The sequence below is a fragment of the Caretta caretta genome, chromosome 3 (assembly GCF_965140235.1).
Source record: "Caretta caretta isolate rCarCar2 chromosome 3, rCarCar1.hap1, whole genome shotgun sequence".
Classification (NCBI taxonomy): domain Eukaryota; kingdom Metazoa; phylum Chordata; order Testudines; family Cheloniidae; genus Caretta; species Caretta caretta.
This window is the reverse complement of record NC_134208.1, coordinates 184,202,484-184,229,995: the sequence shown is the minus strand read 5'-3', so window position 1 is coordinate 184,229,995 and position 27,512 is coordinate 184,202,484. Positions and strand designations below refer to the sequence as shown.

General features: G+C 45.7%; 1 protein-coding gene across 1 annotated transcript in view; it reads left to right on the top strand.

Moving 5' to 3' along the window:
- Nucleotides 1–21,168, top strand: part of GTF2A1L (general transcription factor IIA subunit 1 like) — a 28,561-nt gene extending 7,393 nt beyond the window's left edge. The window contains exons 4-9 of the mRNA XM_075127182.1: nucleotides 3,209–3,264; nucleotides 4,701–4,794; nucleotides 9,477–10,072; nucleotides 13,921–14,208; nucleotides 17,239–17,328; nucleotides 20,373–21,168. Of these exons, the coding sequence (XP_074983283.1) occupies nucleotides 3,209–3,264; nucleotides 4,701–4,794; nucleotides 9,477–10,072; nucleotides 13,921–14,208; nucleotides 17,239–17,328; nucleotides 20,373–20,480 (1,232 nt within the window). The 3' untranslated portion in view covers nucleotides 20,481–21,168. The remainder of the gene's footprint in view (nucleotides 1–3,208; nucleotides 3,265–4,700; nucleotides 4,795–9,476; nucleotides 10,073–13,920; nucleotides 14,209–17,238; nucleotides 17,329–20,372) is intronic.
- Nucleotides 21,169–27,512: the final 6,344 nt, after the last annotated feature.

Below are 27,512 nucleotides of genomic sequence, written 5' to 3'. Positions count from 1 at the left end.
TGAGCTACAGCCCACTTCATCGGATGCATTCAGTAGAAAGTACAGTGGGGAGATTTATATACACAGAAAACATGAAACAATGGGTGTTACCATACACACTGTAACGAGAGTGATAACTTAAGGTGAGCTATTACCAGCAGGAGAGCAGGGGGGAAATAACCTTTTGTAGTGATAATCAAGGTGGGCCATTTCCAGCAGTTTACAAGAAAGTCGGAGGAACAGTGGGGGGTGTGGGGGGGAAATAAACATGGGGAAATAGTTTTACTTTGTGTAATGACCCATCCACTCCTAGTCTTTATTCAAGCCTAAGTTAATTGTATCCAGTTTGCAAATTAATTCCAATTCAGCAGTCTCTCGTTGGAGTCTGTTTTTGAAGTTTTTTTGTTGAAGAATTGCAACTTTTAGGTCTGTAATCGAGTGACCAAAGAGATTGAAGTGTTCTCCGACTGGTTTTTTGAATGTTATAATTCTTGACGTCTCATTTGTGTCCATTTATTCTTTTACGTGGAGATTGTCCAGTTTGACCAATGTACATGGCAGAGGGGCATTGCTGGCACATGATGGCATATATCACATCGGTAGATGTGCAGGTGAACAAGCCTCTGATAGTGTGGCTGATGTGATTAGGCCCTATGATGGTCCCCTTAATATATATGTGGACACAGTTGGCAATGGGCTTTGTTGCAAGGATAGGTTCCTGGGTTAGTGGTTCTGTTGTGTGGTGTGTGGTTGCTGGTGAGTATTTGCTTCAGGTTGGGGGGCTGTCTGTAAGCAAGGACTGGCCTGTCTCCCAAGATTCTGTGAGAGTGATGGGTCATCCTTCAGGATAGGTTGTAGATCCTTGATGATGTGCTGGAGAGGTTTTAGTTGGGGGCTGAAGGTGATGGCGAGTGGCATTCCGTTATTTTCTTTGTTGGGCCTGTCCTGTAGTAGGTGACTTCTGGGTACTCTCCTGGCTCTATCAATCTGTTTCTTCACTTCAGCAGGTGGGTATTGTAGTTGTAAGAATGCTTGATAGAGATCTTGTAGGTGTTTGTCTCTGTCTGAGGGGTTGGAGCAAATGCAGTTGTATTGTAGAGCTTGGCTGTAGACAATGGATCATGTGGTGTGGTCAGGGTGAAAGCTGGAGGCATGTAGGTAGGAATAGCGGTCAGTAGGTTTCCGGTATAGGGTGGTGTTTATGTGACCATCGCTTATTAGCACCGTAGTGTCCAGGAAGTGGATCTCTTGTGTGGACTGGTCCACGCTGAGGTTGATGGTGGGATGGAAATCGTTGAAATCATGGTGGAATTCCTCAAGGGCTTCTTTTCCATGGATCCAGATGATGAAGATTTCTTCAATGTAGCGCAAGTAGAGTAGGGGCATTAGGGAACGAGAGCTGAGGAAGCATTGTTCTAAGTCAGCCATAAAAATGTTGGCATGCTGTGGGGCCATGCGGGTACCCATAGCAGTGCCACTGATTTGAAGGTATACATTGTCCCCAAATGTGAAATATTTATGGGTGAGGACAAAGTCACAAAGTTCAGCCACCAGGTTTGCTGTGACATTATCGGGGATACTGTTCCTGATGGCTTGTTGTCCATCTTTGTGTGGAATGTTGGTGTAGAGGGCTTCTACGTCCATAGCGGCCAGGATGGTGTTTTCAGGAAGATCACCGATGGACTGTAGTTTCCTCAGGAAGTCAGTGGTGTCTCGAAGATAGCTGGGAGTGCTGGTAGCGTAGGGCCTGAGGAGGGAGTCTACATAGCCAGACAATCCTGCTGTCAGGGTGCCAATGCCTGAGATGATGGGGTGTCCAGGATTTCCAGGTTTATGGATCTTGGGTAGCAGATAGAATACCCCAGGGCGGGGTTCCGGGCAGTTATGACCAGCCAAAATCTTAACAACGGGTTCCCTCCTCACCCCACGAGGGGGTCATTGCCCACCCCCGCCCCCTGGGACTCCTGCCCCATCCAACCCCCCCGCGTTCCTTGACGCCTCCCCCAGGACCCCTGCCCCATCCACCTCTGTCCCCTGACTGCCCCCAGTACTGTGCGGGAGGGTCTCATGGGCCACTGTAGTGGTTGCCCACCCCACCCCTAAGAGCCAGAGGCACCAGCTGGGGGGGTGAGGTGGGGAGTACCTGGAGCACCCACAGGGAAAATTTGGTGGGTGCAGAGCACCCATTGGCAGCTCCCCGCCCGGCCCCAGCTCACCTCCGCTCCGCCTCCTCCCCTGAACGCAGCGCCCCGCTCTGCTTCTCCGTGACCGCCCCCCCCCCCCGGCTTCCCACGAATCAGCTGTTCGGCAGGAAGCCGGGGAGGACTGAGAAGCAGGCCACGGCTTCCCACTCAGGCCGAGGGAGGCGGAGGTGAGCTGGGGCGGGGAGCGGTTCCCCTGTGCGCCCCCCCCCCGGGTTACCAGCTGCGGCGGGGGCGGCCCTCTTCCCCCCCTACCCCCCCTCCAAGCTCACCTCCGCCTCCCTGGGCCTGAGCGGGAAGCTGCTGCTTGCTTCTCAGCCTGCCCCGGCTTCCCGTGTGAACAGCTGATTCGCGGGAAGCCTTGGGGGGTGGAGAAGCAGAGTGGGGCGGCGCGTTCAGGGGAGGAGGCGGAGCAGAGGTGAGGTGAGCTGGGGACGGGGGTGGGATGGGGAGCTGCCGGTGGGTGCTCTACACCCACCAAATTTTCCCCTTGGGTGCTCCAGGGCTGGAGCACCTTTGGAGTTGGCGCCTAAGGCGCCACTTTTGGCCGGTTAAATTTAGAAGCCCTTTTAGAACCGGTTGTCCCTCGTGGAACAACCGGTTCTAAAAGGGCTTCTAAATTTAACAACGGGTTCTTGCGAACCGGCTCCAGCTCACCACTGGTTCCAGGGATGTGTCTGTGCAGATTTGTTCTTGTTCTTTTTCAAGGAGTTTCTTGAGCAAATGGTATAGTTTCTTTTGGTAACCCTCAGTGGGATCAGAGGGTAATTGCTTGTAGAAAGTGGTGTTGGAGAGCTGCCTAGCAGCCTCTTGTTCATAGTCCGACCTATTCATGATGACGACAGCACCTCCTTTGTTAGCCTTTTTGATTATGATGTCAGAGTTGTTTCTGAGGCTGTGGATGGCATTGTGTTCTGCACGGCTGAGGTTATGGGGCAAGTGATGGGGCAAGAAGCTACAATGTGTATGAAATTGAATGCTTATTCTTTGGTGTGCATATTTCAGTGTATCTTATTGTTTCTGTGTAGCTTCTTTAGTCATCCCTACTGGCAGAGGTATTCAACAATTCACAACAGCAGACCTGGTATGTAATTTTAATGTTATTTTATGTCTAACTTGACAATATTTAACACTCTAAATGAAAAAGTTAAGGCTCTTTGCATGTGTTAAAGGACTTAGTGGGAGGCGGAAGTGAAATATTTCAGTATCTACGTGCTCTAGATCGGGGTGGGCAGGATCCAGCCCATCAGGGCTTTGGATCCGGCCCACGGGATTGGCACCCCCCGTGGTGCCATGGGGTTAAGGCGGGCTCCCTGCCTGCCCTAGCCCCGCGCCGCTCCCGAGGCGGCCGGCACCAGGTCCCTGCTGCCCCGGGGGGGCAGAGGTCTCTGTGCGCTGCCCTCACCTGCAGGCACCGCCTCCTGCAGCTCCCATTGGCCGCCTCTACCCCAGAGCTGCTGAAGGTAAGCAGCGCCGGGCCGGAGCCCGCACCCCAACCCCTTGCTCTGAGCCCTCTCCCGCATTCCCTCCTGCACCCCAACCCCCTGCCCTGAGCCCCCTCGTACACCCCACACCCCCTCCTGCGCCCCAATCCCTTGCCCTGAGACCTTTCCTTCACCAGCCCCCCTCTCCGCACCCTCTGCCCCAGCCCTACATTCATGGCTCTGCATGCAATTTCCCCACCCAGCTGTGGCCCACGGGCCAAAAAAAATTTGCCCACCCCTGCTCTAGATAGCACGTGGGTAATTTTCAGTGCCTAATAGTACTTCTGATCATTTATTTTGTGCCTTACATGATGTACAGTAGACAAGAGGGAGGAGTCTTTGCTGGGTGTGTGCATTCAACATCCATAGAATCTAAGTGTTCATTTAAAAATTAAAAAAAAAACCATAAAATTTAGTCCTTATGGTTGTGATTAAAATCTTTCCAATCTACCTGTCTGCAGAGACCGCTTCAGGGCAACCACCATTGCCAGAGGAGTAAAGGGGAGATGGGTGTTCCTGGCTGCTCTGCTATTAGAGCAACTGTTGAAAGTTAGTGGAAGGGATGCTTCCAGTGGAGTGACACCCTGTGAAGCAGGGAAGCAGGGAGCCCTGGAAACAGGCTCAACTGCTCTAGTAGAGGGCTTTGTGGATGTGCATTGTGGTGGGGGGACAAGTTGATTTATTTGGGTGGTGGTAGGGCTGCCTCGTACTGCTAATATTGAAATGTAGGAGGCTGGATATTATGGGGGGAACGTAGCATACTGGTGCTTGAGGTGCAGAGTGAGGGGCTGCAAGGAGTTTTCCCTAGAGAAGAAATAGGAGCTGGAAAGGGAAGGGGCATATTGGGCAGGGAGCATGTAAATAGGACACTTCATTAAGCACTGCTGTAGCCTAAGGGGCAAAACCATTTTTCAGTAGGGATGATCATGTAACTTAGATTTCTTGAGCTTCATTTTGCAAGTGTGACTGCTCGGGCCTCAAAGGATAGGGCACGGAATGCAACTTAATTTCCCTAGTAAATCTGCTGTGTATCTAGGATGCTTCACGAACCGGTGCAACTTTGACTCTCCCTTCGGGTATTGCTTATCCTATCCATGTACCTGCTGGAGTAACGCTACAGACTGCATCTGGTAAGATTAAGAAAAGCTGAACTCAAACACCAGTTATAGTACGTAGACTGTGTTGACCTGAATTTATGGGCGTTTATTATGGCTCGCCAATGATCTGACCAGAAGATATTTAGGTTCTTTTCCCAGTTCAGGCTACAGGGTGAGAACATGGAGTTTGACGTTGTGAGAGGACCCTCGGGTTGTATGGCAAAGACACTTACACTGAGGACAATACCAAATTGTTAAGATCTTTATTAAAATGAAGGAAAGAATAATAAACCATATAAAACACAGAGTCACAAAGAAGTAATACAATTCTATGACCCCTGATGGTAACATCTCTATTTTAAAAGACTACTTAAACTAGCATACTCACATCCTTCCCTGAAGACCTGGTGGTGGAGACAGAAGACCAGCCTCGTCTCTGGCATGCCCGATGAATTTGATGGTCCAGGCTTCCCAAGTTGGTAGGGATTAGGTTCGAGTGTTGAGTAGCTAACCTATATTGCAAAGCTGAGCTGATAGCTTTATAGAAGATAGGAAAGAGCAACCCTCCTGCTTGGTTGTTTGCCCTCTTATAGGGTCCTGGCACTCCCTTAATCAAAGCCCAACCATGCCCAAATCTTATTTCCTCACTGAGATAAATCTTTGGGTACACTTACTCTGTAGAGTATTAGGATATAGATGTTCAGGCCTGTCTCTAAAGGCCTATACTCTAAGAATTTAGGTGTATTCTTATCACTTGGCTAGTTCTAGAGGTATAAAAGAGAGAATCAAAGTCACTGTCTGACTGTATAAGGCCTTTTTTTCACTGTGACAGTCTGACGCCCTGTTCTTAGGCTGAGATCTCTGGCTAAGCAACAGAGGCAGCCATAAGCTGGGAAGCGACCAGTCACATCCTCACATTCCAAACTAGTCACATTGAAATAAGGTGCTGTTAGGAATACAGTCCTGTCCTGATAATGCCTATTGCCTCCAGAGAAAGGGAAGTGCCTAGAAAATGTAAAAGGAAACTTAGTTTGATAGCATCCTGTCTGGCAAGAACTCACTTATCAATAGCTGGGATGTGAAATCCTCACTTCTGTATTGTGCTATCACTGTAGTCCCCATTTCCCCATTGTTTGTCTGTATAATCTCTGTCTGGTTCTGTGATTGTTACTGTCTGCTGTATAATTAATTTTGCTGGGTGTAAACTAATCAAGGTGGTGGGATATAATTGGTTAAATAATCATGTTACAATATGTTAGGATTGGTTAGTTAAATTTCAGTAAAATGATTGGTTAAGGTATCATAGAATCATAGATAAGGTATCATAGTTAAGGTATAGCTAAGCAGAACTCAAGTTTTACTCTATAGTCTACAGTCAGTCAGGAAGTGGCTGGGTGTGTGGGGGGGTGGGGGAAATGGGAATGGGGGTGAGGAAATTGGAATCATGTTTAGCTAAGGGCAGGAATGGGAACAGGGCCACAGGTAAGGTTCTGTGGTGTCAGAGCTGGGAAGGGGGACACTAAGGAAGGAAACTGTAATCATGCTTGCTGGAAGTTCACCCCAGTAAACATCAAATTGTTTGCACCTTTGGACTTCGGGTATTGTCGCTCTCTGTTCATGCGAAAAGGACCAGGGAAGTAAGTGGGTGAAGGAATAAGCCCCCTAACATAGAGTAACATATTATGACATATATTCATACATATTAATATTGATTATCTCATCCCCGAAACCATAACCCTTGGCCTAACTTATTACTTCCTTGTTCTGCGGTGTACCTTGCGGTTACCAGTCTGTTCTAGATCTATGGTAAAGATACTCAGTTCTTTGTTTGGTTCCCCATTCAGTTCCCCAAAGTCAAAAGGGGTAACCAGTAGGCCATTTATCTATGCCAAAGGTTACAAACACTCATACTGACTTGCTCTTGCTAATCACACAGGATACAGGCCTGTAGGTTCCTTGCATTACAGCCAACTATTATGAATAACATATACTGGAATTCAGCATAATCAAAACCCAAGCAAATAATATAATCAATCAAACCAACGAAGGAAACACATTATGCAATATAGCAAGCTAGCAAACTGACTTTATGGGCTATAACTGTGTACAGATCTCAAAAGACTATCAGAAGTGCATGGGGTGTAAACTGGATGCTAGAGTAAAGCATAGGTGGATGAAACAAATTATCCTCTGGTTTTTTACTCTTTATGAACCTGTAGCTGCTTATAAAGTGACTGCTATTGACCAGTTACAGGGTCTCTGTTAAATCTGCAGCATGTAATAGTGCACCCCTGCAATGTTATTTAACATTATTCCCAGGTGATGCCATTCTCTTTGTTATACTGCTCCTGCTGTAGATTCTCCTGTGTCAGCCCAGATGTGGGCATGTCCTCCTCCTGATTGAGGGAGATGTGGAAAGCCAAGTAGTCTATCCAGTCTCCAATAGGTCAAGACAGATTCTGCCTTGTCAGGGTGGATTTTCCTTAACTGCTTTGTTTTGATCAATTCCCTCCATCCCCAGTCCCCACCCTTTTCTTTCTGACAGGGTTACATAGTATAGCCTAGAAGGCTGTGTGGAGAAATTAACCCTCTCCTTGCACTCACCAGAGCACTTTGAGGGGAAGGCAACCCTCAGTGGTGTAACCATGGGTGTAGTTTGGGGGGGGGAGGAGGGGCATTGTCCCCCCAAACTGCAACTCTTGGGCAGGTGTGGAATTTGCTCCTCCCCCCGCCTTGCAGCCCCATTGGCCTGACTGGAGCTGTCTCCCCAAATATAAGTCCATCTACACCAATTGGTGTAACCACTTTTCTCTTCCTCCATCAGATCTACCTATGTGTATTGAGTCCTATCTACTGACTTTGATGATACCCATACATTTTACCACTTCAGCCCTTTGGAAAACTTACTAAATAGCCCACCAGTAAGGAAAAATATATTGGTAGTTCAGCCTCTAAGCCCAGGTGCTGAGATTCTTAGCAGAGCACTCTTTCCAAACACAGCTGGAAGTGGTGGTGGTTCTGTCTCCTGCCTCAGGCTATGTCTAAATATAAAATGCTAGTGGCGCAGCTGCACTGCTTTTGCACTTTAATGTAGACACTACTTATGCTGATGGGAGGGCTTCTCCCCTCAGCATAGTAATCCACCTCCCTGAGAGGTGGTAGCTAGGTTGATTGAAGAATTCTTCTGTCTACCTAGTACTGTCTACATCAGGTGTTAGGCTGGTGTAGCTATATCATTTAGGGTGCAGATTTTTCACATCCCTGAGAGATGGCTGTACTGATGTAAATTCCTAGTGTAGACCAAGCCTTACTCTCTAGATAGCGTGTGTTTGATTAGCTTGAAGCCCCTAGCTGTGTTCCCTGTAAACTGTGCGCTTGGGCGGCCTCGCAGGAGATATTCAGATGCTGCCCAGCCAATTAGCAGGGCGCGCACAGCCAGCAGCTGTGTTCAGGTGCCCCTCCCCACATGTTGCCCCATCCTGCAGCTGCTCTCGGTACCCTCCTGCTGGCTGTGTAGAGCGGGGCAGGGTGTGCGGGTGGGAGGAGGGTGCTGATGTCAGGGTGTCCCCCACCCCTGTACCCCATCTCTACAGAGCAGAGCAGAGGGGACAGCTTGGCTCAGGAGGACTTGGAGCTGCTAGGAGACTGAGTGCCCTTCTTAAAGACAGGTTTCAAAGGAGCAGCCATGTTAGTCTGTATTCGCAAAAAGAAAAGGAGTACTTGTGGCACCTTAGAGACTAACAAATTTATCTGAGCATAAGCTGTATTTTCCACTGAATGCATCCGATGAAGTGAGCTGTAGCTCACGAAAGCTTATGCTCAAATAAATGTTAGCTTCTTAAAGAGACAGTGCACTTTTTGAGATTTAGCCAGCTCATAGTCTGTCTCTCTCCTTCCCCCTCCTCCGCCCCCCCTCCTCTCCACTCCATTTCTGCAGAGCAGGGGAGGGGAGACAACAGAGCTCAGAACAGAGCAGGAGAGCTTTCAGTGAGCGTCTTAAAGAGACAGTGCATGACTTTCCCCAGCAGCCAGCACACACACACTGTCTGTGTGTGTGTCTCTCTTACACACATACTGTCCCTGTGTTTGTGTCTTTGTCACTCACACAGAAGCACGCTCTCTCTCTCTCTCTCTCTCTCTCTCTCTCTCACACACTCACCTCCCAACTCATACTTGTATTATTGTTGGTACTTCCTGCAATGCACATATATTCTCTATAATTTTATTCTTTCAAAGTGTGTTATTTTAATGTTTTGACTGGTCTATGCAATTTCATAATTTTCATTTCTCTTACACTTAAATTTAATTATTTGAGAAGTGAGTTCTAAAATGCCTAAATTGTCCAGTCTGGCATAATTACCCCCATGGTAACTTTTTAAAAATATATATTACATTTAGGTTTTTTGTTTCTACTGGTGGTGCACATCCACACATACCTTGGTGCACATAACAAAATTTATTCCACACATGGATGGAAAAAATTAGAGGGAACATTGCCCCCTGCCCTTGTGCTGCTGTAAAATAGGAGCCTTTTGATGGTTGTTTTGTATGATGATTTCATACTGTTTTAAGGGCAATGTAGACAGTATAACTGAATTAAGTTGGGAATAGGCAGTTCTGGCATCTGAATTCTAACACTGATAACAGTAGGTCAGCATCAGCTTAACTCCCAACAGGTAGCTTTAATAATCCACTGTTAATACTTCTCTCTATAGGGCACCTCTATAAGGTAAATATGCCTGTTATGGTTACACAGGCCCCAGGAGGTACCAGTATTCTGCAGCATCCTATTCAGCAAATATTTCAGCAGCTTGGGCAGCCTTCAGTACTGCAGGCCAGTATTGCCACTGTTGCACAGGTGAATGCATCTTCTGTTCAGGCAACTGCTGAAAGACTACAAACCCAGGAAGCCCCACTGCAGCAGCCCACTGTACTGCAACAAAGGGGAGTGGAAACGAAACACTTGGAAAACTCTGCAAATGCTACTCTATTACAGCAACCTACTAGGAGTCAACAGCAAGTTACAAGTAATACAATTTTAAATCATCAGGCAAACTCAACAGAAAAATTCCAATACACCAACCTTCAAACAGCTGTGTTTACTTCAAAATCCTCTGAAATGGATTCTACCACTGAACCAAACAGTTCATTCAGCCTAACTCAATGTGTGCAAGACCAATTATCCACAGAGCTTCAAGATTCAGTACAGCAACAGGTGTCTGATGATATCATTGAGATGATTATTCTGGGCAATGGCTTGGATGCTAATACCCTTCTAAAACAGCAGGACAGCATTTCTGTCACTGAAGAGGTAGGACCATCATTGTTTAAAAATTTGTAATGGACTTTAACTTGGTGAAAATAGTTGATGAAAGTAGATACTTATCTGAAGAATCAATATATTAAAGGGACACTATTAAAACAAATCTGTTTGTTACTAACAGCACTCTACATTTTAAAAATGGAAAACTTCAAGAATGTAACTTATAAGCAAATCGCATACATTACACTTCACTCCATTTGGACAACACGAATGACCTATTCATTTTTACTTTTTGATTTTCATGCAAAAACATTGCTGAAATATTTAGGTTAAATGGGAATGTTCATACCAGTGACCTTTTTAAAAACTGCCATATCATTGTGACCTTGAAATCATAGGTCAGATCCAAGCCATGGTGGGCAAATTGCCTTTTGAATACAATTTGCTTAGCATATGAGGAGGAGTTCCTGTCAGCCTATGTACTCACATTCAAAATCCACAAATTATATTGTATGTGAGTGAAAATTTAAAAGTGTATTTCCCTCAATTAAAAACAATCATTATTCAACTAATCCTGTGCAAATAATTTGTATTAGATAATTGATTTCATGAGTGAGCCTCTTTTATAATTTATGGAATGTCCACAAGCAGATTGTGGTTTTCTTGAATTTATTTGTTTGAACTGTCTAAATTGTGTACTCCATAGATTTATTACAAATATTTTAAATTCAAGCTGCTTAGTTGTGATTTGATCATGTAAGCCATGTAGTGTTGGTTTTATTCCTTGATCAGATGAAAGCAGAGGCTTTCCTGGTTAGAATGCTCCTGTGTGCAAATTTGAAATTTGCATTTGGCAACAACTGTTGCCAGGAAAACCCCAACCACTAAAATATTCAGAGTGCACAAATGTGGTCAAGGTAAATTCATTTAAAAATATGAATGAGGACTAATGGAGCACATTCTGCATTATTCAGCCAGCTCTAGATGGAACCTGGTTTTGAAACAAACTGATGTGGTCTGGAAGGTTTAGAAGAATGGTCAAAAAGAAGGATCCCAGGAGTACAGAATAATGCAATAATATTTCAATGTGGTATCTTAGAAGTGTGTGGGTTTTTAATCTTTATTACGGTGTTGAATTCTGTGGGACATCCTAAATGATTCTAGATGATTGAAGGCTTGGAGCCCCCCTTATTAAGCTCTTAGAGTCATTTAGTACTAATGATTATAAGCCCTATGCAACTGCGTTTTCAAAAATGAGTAATGTCTCAATTTTTGAGTGACCAACTTGTCACTATTTAAGGGTCCTGATTTTTCAGAAAATGCAGAGTACCTGTCCTCTGAAGATCAGGCTCCTATTAAGATGTTTCATGTTAGGCTGTGAAAATTACTAGTTGTTTCTTAAAATCTTGGCCTTGGAATCCAGTTCTGGTATCACTGAAGGCTTCATTATTGTAAGAGTTCACAACCTGAATGGACAAAACTCCAAGCTTGTGTTTCATGGCTCATGTCAGCAGAACCCTTCAATAAACAACCCATATAATTATTACACAGAAAAACAAAAACTGTTATAAGAACATTATTAAGGGTGCAAAGTCAAGACTCCAAAGCCAGAATGAAGGTTGTATATTCTCAGCCTTTGTGCATATGCATTATGAGCATATGTGACCATGTAATTAAAAACTACTTTTTCTATAGCAGTGGTCTGTAAACTTTTTTGATCGTGCACCCCATTAGTAAAAATTTTTTGAGCATGCACCCCCAACATATGTATATTTATATAAATTATATACATGTACTACTGTACTAATATTATGTAAATGATAAAACATACACAAAAAATAGAAATTAAAAAATGATGCAATAAAGATGAAATAAACAATATTTTTTAAAAAAATTATTTTATTAACAGTACAAAAACCCTTTTTGCTCTCATTATAAAAATTATTAATAATAGTTTGAGTGAGCAATGTGATTGAGTATGCTTCATTATTTTTGAAAATCTTGGTTTAACACTTTGATAGAGCGGGTGCTTAGGGTGGGGTTAGGGTTAGGGTCTGGGGGGGAGTTAGGATGTGGGAGGGTGGTCAGGGCTGGGGCAGGCAGGAGGTGCAGAGCACTTACCTGGGGCAGCTCCTGTTTGGTGCAGGTGGCTCTGTGCAGCGCAGCACCACCCCCATGGTCACGATTCTGGGAGCTGCCCCCCCTCCACGGCAGGCAGGGCTACCTGGAATGAGACCTTCTCCTATCAGCGTAGTTAATCCACCTCCCTGAAAGGCAGTAGCTCTGTCTACACTGAGGGGTAGGTCAGTAATAACTGTGTCACTCAGGGGTATGGATTTTTCACCTCTCTGAGCAATGTGGTTCTTCTGATGTAAGTTGCTATTATAGACCAGTGGTTTTCAACCAGAGGTACACATACCCCTGGGGGTACGCAGAAGTCTTCCAGGGGATACTAGATATTTGCCTAGTTTTACAACAGGCTATATAAAAAGGACTAGCGAAATCAGTACAAACTAAAATTTCATACAGACGATGACTTGTTTGTACTGCTCTATATGCTATACACTGAAATGGAAGTACAATATTTATATTCCAATTGATTTATTTTATAATTATATGGTAAAAATGAGCAAGTAAGCAATTTTTCAGTAATAGTGTGCTGTTACAATTTTTTGTATTTTTATGTCTGATTTTGTAAGCAAGTAGTTTTTAAGTGAGCTGAAACTTGCGAGTACACAAAACAAATCAGACTCCTGAAAGGGGTACAGTAGTCTGGAAGCTTGAGAGCCACTGGTGTAGACCAAACTTAAGGCCACATCTACACTATAGACCTATATTGGTATTTCTCCACACCCCTGAGTGACCCAGTTATACTGACCCTCTGTGTAGAGAGCGCTCTATCAATGGAATAAGCTACGGCCTCTCAGGGAGGTGGATTAACTACGCTGATGGAAGAAGCTCTCCTGTTGGCATAGTAGCATCTTTACTAACGCACTTCAGCAATGCAGCTGCGCCGCTGTAGCTCTGTATGTGAAGACAAGCCCTAAGGTATTTGTTCCTGAACGTCATCAATGTTTTTGATGCACTGGATGCTTTGGTACCAAGGAATTGCCTATACATATACATCTGTTGTCGCCAGATGGTATTTTCTAATGGAAAAGTTGTCTGTCAGAAAATTTTCAATTAGTTGAAATTGAAATGTTCCACGGAGTGTTTTGTTTTTAACAAAACTTTATTTAGAAAAAAATTGAAACAAAGCATTTTGATGTTTTTATTTCAAAATGACTTTAATTAACAACTTTTTAAATTTTATCAGATATTAAAATATAGTAAACCCTAATTTAAAAATTATATAAAATATGAAAAAATCAAATTAAAACAATGAGATTTTAACTAAATGAAACATTTCAATTGACCTGACCAGATTATTTTTGGAAATTATATTTTGCAAGAAATTTTTGGCATTGTTACTTTTATTTATTCTGAATCAGAATTATTTTTTTTCCAAATGTCAGAATTTCCCTTAGAACAGAAATTCTGATTTTTGAACAGTTCTAATATCTATTTTTTTTTTAAAAGGGAAATTTGCTTTGCGTGTCAGAGACAGTATTTAAAAATCATGCCTGGAAAAATGGATTTCATATTATTGAACAAGTATTTGAAATGGGGTTCATTTCAGGAAAATGTATATATGACCAAATTTTCAAAAGTGCTCAGCACTCATAATTGGGGCTAGACTTTTTTTTTAAAAAGAGCTCTACTCCCATTTAAACATCTAAATAAGGTGACAAGTTTTTCAGTCTTTTAGTACCCAACAGATCTCCTAGAGAAGAATGGGTGTTGTAAAAAATCGGGCCTCTTGTAAGCTCTCATTGAACCTTCTTATTTCCTGTCAGATGGAACCTACTGTACTGATGGAATCTGACATACGGACAGAAAAGGATATCTGCAGAGACATTGAAGGGATCATTCAGCTAGATGGAATTGATGATGTTTTTCCTAAGGAGGAAATAGAAAGTACAAGAGATGTGGAAGAGAATGAATTTATTGGTATTATTGATGCAGAGGATCTGAAAGTGTTGGAGGAGGAGGAGGAGGAAGATGAAGAAGTTGACAGTATTTCAAATGCTGAATCCAACAGCAGCAGTGATACTGAAGAGCCCGAAATAGACATAATTGAGGAGGTAATTAGTTTAAACATTCTAAAGCAAGCCAGAGTAATGTGCCTATCTGCATGTTTGGTTGTTTAGATCCAGAATATCCATGGGTAGATTGAGGCAGAATACATGGTTAACCTGTGTTTTCAGAGCAGAATGTAATAGATATGGGGTGGCTTGAGAGCTTCTTGGGCAGATCATAAAAATAGGAGGAGTTGCTCTGATATCTGTTGCTTATTGGATGAATTAACATGTTTTTAATTACCAAAATTTGAGTCTACAAGTGAAATTTGGGCTTCACTGAAATCAAAGGGTCTTTTGCCATTGGTTTAAGTAGGGTCAGGATTTCATCCTGGGCCTCTATCCTGGGAAGCAGTGACTCTGGGAAAATATTTTGGGGTCATAGAATCATAGAATATCAGGGTTGGAAGGGACCCCTGAAGGTCATCTAGTCCAACCCCCTGCTCGAAGCAGGACCAATTCCCAGTTAAATCATCCCAGCCAGGGCTTTGTCAAGCCTGACCTTAAAAACCTCTAAGGAAGGAGATTCTACCACCTCCCTAGGTAACGCATTCCAGTGTTTCACCACCCTCTTAGTGAAAAAGTTTTTCCTAATATCCAATCTAAACCTCCCCCACTGCAACTTGAGACCATTACTCCTCGTTCTGTCATCTGCTACCATTGAGAACAGTCTAGAGCCATCCTCTTTGGAACCCCCTTTCAGGTAGTTGAAAGCAGCTATCAAATCCCCCCTCATTCTTCTCTTCTGCAGGCTAAACAATCCCAGCTCCCTCAGCCTCTCCTCATAAGTCATGTGTTCTAGACCCCTAATCATTTTTGTTGCCCTTCGCTGGACTCTCTCCAATTTATCCACATCCTTCTTGTAGTGTGGGGCCCAAAACTGGACACAGTACTCCAGATGAGGCCTCACCAATGTCGAATAGAGGGGGACGATCACGTCCCTCGATCTGCTCGCTATGCCCCTACTTATACATCCCAAAATGCCATTGGCCTTCTTGGCAACAAGGGCACACTGCTGACTCATATCCAGCTTCTCGTCCACTGTCACCCCTAGGTCCTTTTCCGCAAAACTGCTGCCTAGCCATTCGGTCCCTAGTCTGTAGCTGTGCATTGGGTTCTTCCGTCCTAAGTGCAGGACCCTGCACTTATCCTTATTGAACCTCATCGGATTTCTTTTGGCCCAATCCTCCAATTTGTCTAGGTCCTTCTGTATCCTATCCCTCCCCTCCAGCGTATCTACCACTCCTCCCAGTTTAGTATCATCCACAAATTTGCTGAGAGTGCAATCCACACCATCCTCCAGATCATTTATGAAGATATTGAACAAAACCGGCCCCAGGACCGACCCTTGGGGTACTCCACTTGATACCGGCTGCCAACTAGACATGGAGCCATTGATCACTACCCGTTGAGCCCGACAATCTAGCCAGCTTTCTACCCACCTTATAGTGCATTCATCCAGCCCATACTTCCTTAACTTGCTGACAAGAATACTGTGGGAGACTGTGTCAAAAGCTTTGCTAAAGTCAAGAAACAATACATCCACTGCTTTCCCTTCATCCACAGAACCAGTAATCTCATCATAAAAGGCGATTAGATTAGTCAGGCATGACCTTCCCTTGGTGAATCCATGCTGGCTGTTCCTGATCACTTTCCTCTCATGCAAGTGCATCAGGATTGATTCTTTGAGGACCTGCTCCATGATTTTTCCAGGGACTGAGGTGAGGCTGACTGGCCTGTAGTTCCCAGGATCCTCCTTCTTCCCTTTTTTAAAGGTCATGGTAAATAATCATCTGAACATAAGTTCCCAGTGCAACACTGGGGCCAAAAGGGCTAATGTGATCCTTGGATGTATAAATGGGGGAATATAGAGTTTATATTAACTCTTTTTGGCACTAAGACGACTGCTATGGTATTCTGATACCAACAATTAAAGTAGTATATTGATAAATTGGAGCGGGTTCAGCTAAGAGCCTCGAGAATTATTAAAGAATTGGAAAACATATCTTTATAGTAATAGACTCCTGGAGCTCAATCTGTTTAGCTTAACCAAGAAAAGGTTAAGGGATGACTTGATCACAGTCTGTAAGTACTTATGTGGGAAACAAAATTTGATAATAGCCTTTCGATCTAGTATACGAGGCTATAACAAGATCCAACGGCTGGAGATTAAATCTAGACAAATTCAGACTGGAATTAACAGTGAGGGTAATTAATCATTTAATTTAACAAGGGCTGTAGTGGATTCTCCATCACTCAAAATCTTTAGATCAAGACTGGATGTTTAAAAAAGAAATGCTCAAATTCAAACAGGAATTAATTCAGCCAAGTTCTATGGCCTGCGTTACACAGGATGCCACATTAGATCAGGGGTTCTCAAACTGGGGGTCAGGACCCCTGAGGGGGTTATGAGGTTATTACATGGGGTGTCACAATCTGTCAGTCTCCACTCCAAACCATGCTTTGCCTCCAGCATTTATAATGGTGGTAAATTAAAAACACTTTTAACATATGTATAAGGGGGAGTTGCACTCAGAGGCTTGCTGTGTGAAAGAGGTCACCAGAACAAAAGTTTGAGAACCACTGCACTGGATAATCACAATAGTCCCTTCTGGCCTTATAATCTATGAGTCCGAGTTTCCATTGCTTCTAAAACACTAAACAAGATTGGAAGGGGGAATCAGGCAGTGCATGCTGCAGGTTGTCTGTTTCCCAGGAGACAGAGGACAGCTGAGGAATGCTTAGTCACAGAACAACTATATGTATTATATGACTTTTCTCCTTGAATCACCTTTCAGAGAGTCCTGCCTCCCGACAAATAGAAGTTGGTTTAGCATTCCAATTTCTGGGAGAGAAAGAGGAGTTAACTTTGTCAGCTTTGAGTGTTACTTGTAATTATAAATCTTAGTCATTTTTTGGGAATATCAGTGTGAAGAAATGTCTTGTGCTTAATGTCTTGTGTTACGTCAAATATATTAGAATTTAAAAAAAGACAATAAGTAATGGTGTTTAAATGTGGTGACCTTTACTCTCCAGGACCCTTTAAATTCCGGTGATGATGTCAGTGAGCAGGACACACCAGACTTGTTTGATACAGATAACGTTATAGTTTGTCAGTATGACAAGGTACAGTATATAGCCCTGTTTTGTCCTTAAATATTCCAGAAAGTTTAAACGGTAATTTTAGTAAGAATTATTTTTGGGGATCGGTGTGTGGAGAATATCAGTTCTTTCATCAATATTTTAAATAATTTTATCATCTGTTCGTTGAAATGCAAACAAAAAACAAAAGAATGTAAACTTATTTGCACTATTGTGTAGAAATTCATCTACAGTTTTCCTGTAAAAGGAGAAACTTCTTACAAGGGCTGTCAAAGGAGAAGGATTTCAAATCTAACATCATAAAGTGCAAAATAAAGTCGTGTGTGTGTGTTGCCTTCCTGCTTTCTGTTCCTGTTTTATTTCTTGCTCCCTGAACTCAGTGCTGCTGTTCCTATTTAAGGATGCGTGTGTGCGAACGTGTAGCCTTGGGGGTGTGCAGCTACTCAGGGCAGGCTGCTACATACCTGCTGTTTGGACTGTTATGGTTTTTGTTCAGATTGTTGCTGACCTAACTTGTCCTTGGTTATTACAAGTTTTCACTGACAACTTACCTGTATGTTCTGCTTTGTGGTGTGGTGATGGTCTTGTGTTGTTTTTTGTGGTTTGGGATTACTGTTCTGCAGCGCATCAGAGTGTAATGGGTCCCAGTCCTGCAAACACATGCACATCCTTAAATTTAGTGAGATTAATAATCCCAGTGACTTCAATAAAACTACTCATGAGAAAAGCTAAGTATGGATTGGGGCCTTTGAGTGAGCAATAAGAAGGGAAGTGTATGCTTCCTTACCTGGTAGTAAAATATTCCTAAAAGGATTTTAAAAACGTTTACCACAAATCCATCTTTTAAAATAAGCAAAGCAATTAGTTCTTAATGAAGACAAATGGCCTGTCCTGTGTTAGTGTTCAAAATAAAGTTCTTTCTGAGCTATTAGAGGTCAAACAAAACCTTTGGAACTCAGGTTTTTTTTGGTTTTGTGTACCTGAAACTCAAACTGGAAAACCAGACTTTGTTAGAATTACATCTTATCTTGAAATCATGGAAAGTTTCAGCCTCAACAAATTTTATTTTTGTCAAATATGTGGCTTTTGGAAATAGAGCCTACATTTTCCAAAGTGATTACTGATTTTAGGTGCCCAACTTGAAATGTCTTAAAGGAATCTCAGATTTAGAAAGCGATGAGCACTTGATCTTGGAAAATCAGGCCATTTAAGGTGTGACAAGTTGGGCACCAAAATCACTAGTCACCTCTGGAAAATTTAGGTGGTCAGAGTTTGCATATAGAAAGCTCATCTGAATCTGAACTACATTATTTGTATTGTAATGCTATGATATTTCTCCCTAAGATACTTAATAATACTGTAAGTGCTGGACTTTTGAAACATTCCTCTCTAAAATTAAGATTTTGTATGGATGAATGGAAAATTTTGGTCTGAAATATATTTATATCGATATGGAGCTTGACACCAGAGTTGCCGCGAAGGGATTTCATAACCCTTCGATTAGATGTGATTAGAATTTGAGAGCTATGGATTGGCATGAAAGTCTGAGTCTTTATTGCTTTTTTTTGTTTTTTTGTTTGTTTAATGCTATGAAATAATATGTTGGCTAGCTGGTATATTGGTTACTTTTCCCAAACAGACGAGTTTTACTGAAAACTTTTCTAATGGAGGGAGGAGTGATTGAAACCATGGTCTCTTTGGCCAAAAAGCAGAATATAATTATCTTGTAATTCTGTTACTAATTATCTTTCGGGCTATTAAACATAGTGGGAGGATAGAAGTGGGATGACTGTCATTCTAACATGTTCCAGCTCTTTGAAGAAAAAAAAAACTTTTATCACAAATATCATTACCAGAAAATCAGGAGGCATTCTCTTTGTTTCCTGGGCTTGAAAACCAAATCAAGCTGCAAATCTGAGAAATCTATAAAACCATTTAATTCCGGGCCTTTCAAGATGAACTACAAAGATTTTGTATTGCATAGAACTTTTTTTATAGGTCTACAGTGTGAAACCAAATATGTGTAGGTGTAAAATTATGAGTACATTCGTACCTGCTTTGTGTGGAACATTGTGCTTTTTAGCCATATTTTTGGTTGCAGTATTATTTTGGTCTTGTCATACTATCCTACAATGTCCAGTACTGCATGCAAAATACAAAAATGGAATACACAGACATGGCTAGCTGCACCCACAAGTACCGTACATACTCGTGCATAAGCCGAATATTTTTGGTAAAAAAGTGACGCATCAAAGAACGGGGGTCAGCTTATTATAGAATCATAGAATATCAGTGTTGGAAGGGACCTCAGGAGGTCATCTAGTCCAACCCCCTGCTCAAAGCAGGACCAATCCCCAATTTTTGCCCCAGAACCCTAAATGGCCCCCTCAAGGATTGAACTCACAACCCTGGGTTTAGCAGGCCAATACGCAAACCACTGAGCTATCCCTAAACAGGTGTACACCAAAATTTGATGATTTTAAACTCTATGAAATCATTGAATTGAATATCTAATACATTGTCGTTTTCTTTACCTGGAGCGTCTGCAGGCATGGAGCCCCTCAGTGGCCACTGGGAGTTGAGGGACTCCGTGCCTGTGAATGCTCCAGGTAAACAAAATGTCCCGACCTGCCAGCGGCTTACCCTGACGGGCCGGGAGCCAAAGTTTGCCAACCCCTGAAATATAGGGTCGGCTTATGAAAAGGTCATACTGTTTTTACTATTTTTACCTATCCATCTTGGGAGGTCGGTTTATAAACGAACGGGCTAATGAACAACTATACATGGTGCTCATTTTCATGACTGGGTACTCATGCAATCTAGGTGTCGATATCTGAAAATGTGTCTCTTAATCTTTTCTCCGGCATGTCAGACTTTCACAGTACTCCATATCTGAGCTCTGCTCAGAGAAGCAGTTTTTTATGTATTCAGTGCTAACAAAGGTTAACCTCAATCCTTCAGCCCTACCCCCCTACCAGCTTTGTTTAATTCTTAGAAACCAGTTAGTTTCTGAAGATGTTCTAGTAACACACTTTTGGGGGCACTGATTCTCATTTCTTTTTTATCAGATTCATCGAAGTAAGAACAAATGGAAGTTCTATTTGAAAGATGGAGTAATGTGCTTTGGGGGTAAAGACTATGTGTTCGCAAAAGCCATTGGAGATGCGGAGTGGTAAATCCTCACTCGAGTAAGTGAGGTTTTTTGTTTATTACAAAATATTACATAACCTCCAGTGAAGAGATACTGATCTTGCTATGTTTTACAATTTAAAAAAATTAAAATGAAACTGCATTTGTTGAATAGAATATATGAAATTGAAAATGAGTTTTGTTTCTAATAAATGCAAATTAAACTGTTCACTATTCTTATGTTTGTTTTTCTGATTTATATTATCTTTTTACTAAAAAAGTATAATTAGATTAATAGTTTAATGAACAACTAATGTGTTGGATCTGTAAATGGAATAACAAGTAGCTATATTTATGTAACTTCAACTCCTTTGTTTTTGATAAGAGTTAAAATGCAATGATTTTTACAGTGTTAGATACATAATTCTTAGTGATTTATGTTAAAAGAAATAAGATTGTGAATGTCTGAATTCACTGTAATATCTGTGAATGTTTATTTTGTTAAAAGATGCAAATGTGTTTTAGTTACACCTTTCCCCCAACCCCTCCTTTGCATCTGATCCTTCTGGTGAAGTGCATCTCGTCTGCCTTTAGTCTGAAGCTATCAGTGCAACCCAGACTATATGGGTAGAGGACCCTTGAGTTAACAAGACTTCAGCATTATTATCAGTTGTTGCATTTTCTTCAAATACAATATGTACTGAGGAGCAATAAATAGTCTCATTTAAAAAAAAAGTGCCTTATTGCATAATCTGTACTAAACCATTTAACTTTGCTTCTGTACATACTCATTACATTCTGAACACACTAATAAACTGTGAGTGATATAGAATCATAGAATATCAGGGTTGGAAGGGACCTCAGGAGGTCATCTAGTCCAACCCCCTGCTCAAAAGCAGGACCCATCACCAATTAAATCATCCCAGCCAGGGCTTTGTCAAGCCTGACCTTAAAAACTTCTAAGGAAGGAGATTCCACCACCTCCCTAGGCAACGCATTCCAGTGTTTCACCACCCTCCTAGTGAAAAAGTTTTTCCTAATATAAATTGCCTGTGCCTAATAAAGAAGATACAATATCATCTCATACATATTTCTAGTCATTAATTGTTCTTTTGGTCCTTCTTAAAAGTAAATAATGCTGTAATGGGAAACATGCATGACAAAGGGGAGTGGGGAACTGAATGCACCAGCTCAGGAAAGTGAAATCCTGACAATGGCCCAGTTGCATTGCTCAAAGATTTGCTTTATTCACCTAGAAACAATGATTGAACACCAATTTACTACCCCTCAGGGTCTTGAATAGCCTTCCACAGGTGAGGCATATTCACAGCCAGATCACGTCTCCTGCATGGCAGTTGTAATGAGCACCTTCCCTGACCCTGGGTCTCACCTGTCTGCTACTCTTGTAAGATGCCTGATATGTGATGTCTGCAAAGCACGTGACTAGGAGCAGACTTGTGACCAATAACTACATCTCCCAATGTTAAAGGGCCATAATAGGCTGCCTGGGGCATATGTGTATGTCTCAAAGCCCAGTATTCTGTTACACCACCCCACTGCATGTTTGCCTCTTTGCTTGAGTTTATTGTATTTTTCTGGAACCTAGTGCTGGAGCTGCTAAGTCTTATTGATCTGGATGATTTCCTTGTTCATGTGGATGATGATGATTCTTGTAAGATGACTCAAGATCTCCTGATTACCATGATAGTATCTCATGCAGCTTTGGGCACAAAACTCACATGGCTATCTTACTTTTGAGAGGAGAAGGGTGAAGACTACACCATCATTGGGAGACAGTAGGAAGCACTGCCTCCATCTCCTTCTTACTCCTTCTGCCTTCTCCAGATGAGCTGTCAGCAGTAGTGAGCAGGATCTGTTTAAAAGAGAATGATACTTCTGATACCAAGAAGAGTGAGCTACAGCCTGGTAATAGGCCCCTCTCTTCCTCTCCTGTTTCTGCTGCCTCATCATCCTGCTCTGAGCTTCTGAATGCAGACAGGAGATACCAGGGAGAATGGCAGGATCTCCACTCCTTGGAGAGATTCAGATAGCTCACTGGGGTGTGCAGTGGTGCTGGGAGGAGTGGGGAGGTTGAAGGGTTGGTAGGGGAGACGTGACAGGAAAAATCCTAGCTAGAGAATGGAGAGACCAAAACCCCAAACTTGGGAGATTTGAAGTGAGCTGACTTATTCCTGCTGCTGATGCACTTAATCTGTACTGTGTCCCCTTAGGGGAGGTAGAAGGTCATCATTGGGGGAATCTGTTTCTTCTAGTGGTCTGAGAGGCCAACTCTTAGGCCTCACAGAATGCCCCACCTGTTTAATCCAAGCTTTATCCAGCATAAGGAAATCAGTGTTTAAGTTCTCTTTGACATAAAAATTAGGAATATGCAACAAAATTCATGTGGTTACAGGAATTACATTCTGTGACAGGGTCAGGACAGATGGCTACAGGAGAGTGATCCTGTTGGGATCCTGCTAAAGGACCTCCCCCAGTCTAAGGGGAGGATCCACAAGGTCCAGGATCTCAATTAATTATGGGGGACAACTAAAGATATAACAGGGATTGGAGTGAGGTCACAGGGCTAAATGAAGGGAACCAGCTGGGGACACCAAGAAGAGAACCCTGGACAGCACCCACTGCTCCTCGAAGGCATCAAGGTCCAGAGTGGCCTGGGGGATTAGCCAGGGGCTGGGAGCAGCCTGCTCCACTTCCCTTGCCCTGACCCCAAGCCATGTCACTCAGGGGAGGGGGCTTGAGGGAAGGGATCCCCCCTGCACTCACTGGCAGCGGCGGGAACCCGAGCAGCTGGGCTCTACTCCACCAGTTCCCAGCCATGGCTCGCTGCTTCCTGCCGCCAGTGAGTTTTGGTGGGGGGAACCTTTCCCCAACCCTCCCACCCCCAGTGACATCCCTGGGGCCGAGGAAAGGGAAGCGGAAAGGGCTGGGGCTGTGTCGCTCTGCTTCCCGCCGCTGGTGACTGTGTAGGGCGATCCTTTTCCCGCACTCACTGGTGGCAGGAAGCGGAGTGTCATGGCTGGGAGCTGGCTGAGTAGAGCAGGATGGTGCTGGGCTGCTCTGCTTCCTGCTGCTGCCGGTGAATGCAGGGTTGCTGGGGGAAGAGGCAGAATGGGGGTGGGCTGGGGCGGAGCAGGAGGGAAGGGTAAGAGGTGGGTCGGAGGGAGTTGTCCAGGGTCCCCCATCCCCCTAGGGACGGCCCTGCCTCTTGCAGTGGGATAGGGCTAGTCACTGGGACTGGTGCTGCTGCGTATGCAGCATGCAGCTGCCTAGGGCACCATGAAATTTGGGGCAATTTGGTGCCCCAAATTTCATGGTGCCCTATGCAGCTGCGTATGCCTAAGGATGGCCCTGGTATCGTCCCCTGTCAGAAGGCAGGTGATGTGCTTCCTAGCCCCCCTCTTTTTCTCCAGGGCTTAGAAGAAGCAGGAGCCACAGTCCGTCTCTCGAAGGAGGTGGATGCGGGATTGAACAAAGGCACCCCTGGCTCGATGGTCCTCGACAGCCCAGAGCTCCTCCCGCTTCTCCCGTCATGCTCCACAGAGGGATGGATCCTCAGGGCTGGCAGCCAGATGCTTCTCCAGCTCTAAGACCTCCCATTCCAACTGCTCTATCGCCACATCCCTCTGCCGGCTGGCGCCCTGGGTGTAGTCATGGCAGAAGAGCCAGGCGTGCACCTTTCCCAAGTCCCTCCACCGCCGTGCCAAAGGAAAGGCATGTATCTGCCCTCGCCTGGCCAGCCAGAACTCCTGGAAGGATGCCATGAAGCCCACATCCTCCAACAATCTGTTATTAAAGTGCCAATAGGCCAGCCCTGGCCTCTCTGCACTGAGAGAGGCCGTTATGGTCGCCAGATTGTGATTCGAGAACATGGCTGGCCGGATGCTGGAGGATTGGGCCCATGAAAGGTGACAGCGTGATAAATAAATGCGGTCCAACCAGAAGTGGCGTGACTGATGGGCCTCCACCCAGAGAAAGGTGAACATTGACACCTTGTCCTGGTAGTGGTCACGCCAGACGTCCACCAGGGAGTGATGGTCGAAAATCTCCTGGATGACGTCCATGGTGGCTGGGCAGTGCTCGGTCGCCAAGTGGTCCCGCTTCTTGAGGGTGGTGTTAAAGTCCCTGCCCAGGACCAGGCACTCATGAGGATCCAAGGAGCCGAGGAAGGCGGATGCCTGCTGAAAAAAATGCAGGCGCTCCGGGCCCAATGTCAGTGCATAAACGTTGACTAGATTGATCACCAGCCCCTCCATGCAGACCTGGAGGTGCAGCAGGCAGCCCAGCACAGCCTCGGCGACCCCCAGCACCTTGGGCCGTGGGTAAGGGGAGAATAGGGTAGCCACTCCAGCTGTACGAGCTGTGAGGTGGCTAAAATAGACCCTGTCCCCCCACTCTAGCCACCAAGTTGCTTCAGTGGCTGGATCTGTATGGGTCTCCTGCAGGAAAACCACAGAGTACCCCCCTCCCAAAGGAAGGAGAGCACCTGGCACCTGCAGAGACCCAGCCTGCAGTCCTGGGTGTTTAGTGTAGCAAAGGTGATGGGTGCCATATGGAGGGTTGGAGCGGGGCGGATCCTCGCTTGCAGGGATGCTCGCAGCCCCCATTGGGTCATGCAGCAAACCGTGACCAACCCCATAGGTAAGCATAGAGTCACAGAAGCGGCCAGCCTCCTGGTCCCTTTACCCTCCCCCGGTAAGGCCCTCATGGCCCGGAGGATTTGATAGAAGTCCCCCCATCGTTGGAGAGCTGAACCTTGTTCTGGGACCCACGGGCGTCCTGGAGAAATTCCCGCAGCTTCCCTCTCAGCCTATCGGAGGCAGGGTCACTGGCCCCTGGCCATCCTCCAATGGGGCCTCAGTGGCCTACCGAGATGGGCAGGAAGGGGGCAAACCCCAGCATGGCACCCAATGTACCGGTGCCACGCAGCCCACCTCAGACCCTGGTTCAATAGGGGACCTTGGAGGGAAAATAGAAGCCCCTGGGGGTTGGGACAGGGGAACATGAAGGCTGCTTCCTGAGGGTTGTCCACCAGCAAGGGGAATGAGACAACCCCAGGGGTGGCAGCAGCATGGGAGGTGGAGGGGAGTGGGGGGACAGGATCAGCATCTGGGGTGGGGGCAGGGTAGGGGTCAGGAGCGGAATCGGGGGCCCCGGCAGCCTAGCTACCGGGGAATGGCACCTCTCAGTCGGGCTCAGGGGTCTGGGGAGTGGGAAGGAGGCCCTTTGTGATGCCAGACTCGTGCTCCATAGGGGGTGTTGCAGCCACAGCATCAGTAGGTGAACAATCAACAGTGGGGCCCCCACCCGGGAAGGAGGTCGGCTGCCCTGTATCAGCAAGGGATACCCCTGGTAACTCTGGTCCTGGCCGTATGGCACTGTGGGACTCGGCGGCTGTTAATGGGGTGCCATCTGTGGCTGGGCTGGTGGAAGAGTCCAGGGGTTCCTCAGAGGTGGGAACAGAAGCAGCGGTTCGGGAGAGGGAGCATGGGGAAAGGGGAGCCGGGGTGAAGTCATCCAGATTGAGGCCCACTGGCAGAGGGTCATCCTCCCCCTGGGTGACTGGGGTCAGAACCAGGGCCTTGGTTTCCTCTAAGATGGAGGGGAAATCACCACCCACCATGCCAGGGACCTCTTTGCTGGCACCCAAAGCGATGTTCACCTTGGGGCTTGCAGGGGCCTTAGGTGGCAAGGGGGCAGGCTGCATCGGTTCCCCGCCCCGAGGAGGGACTCCTGAGGAGGGGCAGTACTACACTCCATTGCTGCCACGTTGTCCCCAGCCGGCACCGGTGGATGGAGTTCACCAGGGGGCAAGGCAGAAGGCTTGGTGGCCCCCTTCCTGGTCTTCCGGGCGGCTTCCTCATCAGATGGGAGGAGTGGGGCTCAAGCCTTCTGCTTGCCCTGCTGCCCCTGTACTAGGACCCAGCCCTCCATAGTGTCATCTGTGGGCTGGTTAACAGGGGTTGGGTCAAGGGGCAAGGGCAATGGCACAGGGACTCAGGGAGGTAGCGGTGGGGTGGCAGGGAGGTAGGGAGGGAAGACTCTTCCTGGGGCAGGCCCTCTCCCATGCCTAGCGGTACCCCCACTGTACCCTCCTTCACAGGCCCTGTCAGACTACATATATCGAAGGTGGGGCCCTCCCACTCATCTGGGTGCACTGTGGGAGGCGCCCCAAGCACCCGAGAGGGAGCAATGGTGGACCAGGGAGGACAATGTGTGGTTCCAGGCTCTGGGCAGCCAGGGGCACCCGCGATGATGGGGCCGGTGCCCTGCTGGGGCTCAGGGGTCCCAGATGCTCCTTTGTGCCGGGCCAAGGGTCAGTCCCTCCGGACATGCCCTATAGCCCAGCAGAGGTAGCACCGTGCTTCCCAGGGGAATAATGCACCTGGTAGCGGTCCCCCTAGTAGGGGATCAGAAAGGACCCCTTGAGCGCCTCTCCGTCACGCACAGCTGACAGCAGTTGAAGCTGCATCTGCTGGTGGAATGAGAGGACATGACAGAGGGTGCAGTCTTTGCAGCCCAATGAGAGAGGGCTGACTATGGAGAGGGGTTTACCCAGGGTAGAGAGGCAAGGTAGCAGGGCAGCATTAGGGAGGATGCCCTAGTGGGAGCTGTACCAGGTGGTTTGGCAGTGGTGGTTGAGGAGGGAGCCACAGGGGACAATGGGGGGGGGGCAGGTGGAGGAAGGAGAGTGGGGGCTGCCTGAGGGGTCCCATCCACCTTTTCCCCCACCATAAAGAGCAGGGATGGAGGGGGAGGAGGAAAAAGGGGGAACAGGTTGACCACTCCTCCCCACTAGGCTGTAGTATAGGCAGAAGAGGAGGGCGCCAGAAGGGAAGGGGTGAACGGGGGGGATGAAAGATGGGATTCTGGCTCCTCTAACTGCACTAGGGGAGGGGGGGTTACAGTAGAATCTGGGGGAGTACAGTGACAAAGGGGTTCAAACTGAAACAAGGGAGGGGCACAAGCGCATGGGAGGTGGCATTGGCACACGGAGGAGCTAATCAGGGCAGGGGAACAGCGGTGAGGGGTGCAGGGAACAACCAGGCTGGAGGTAGGAC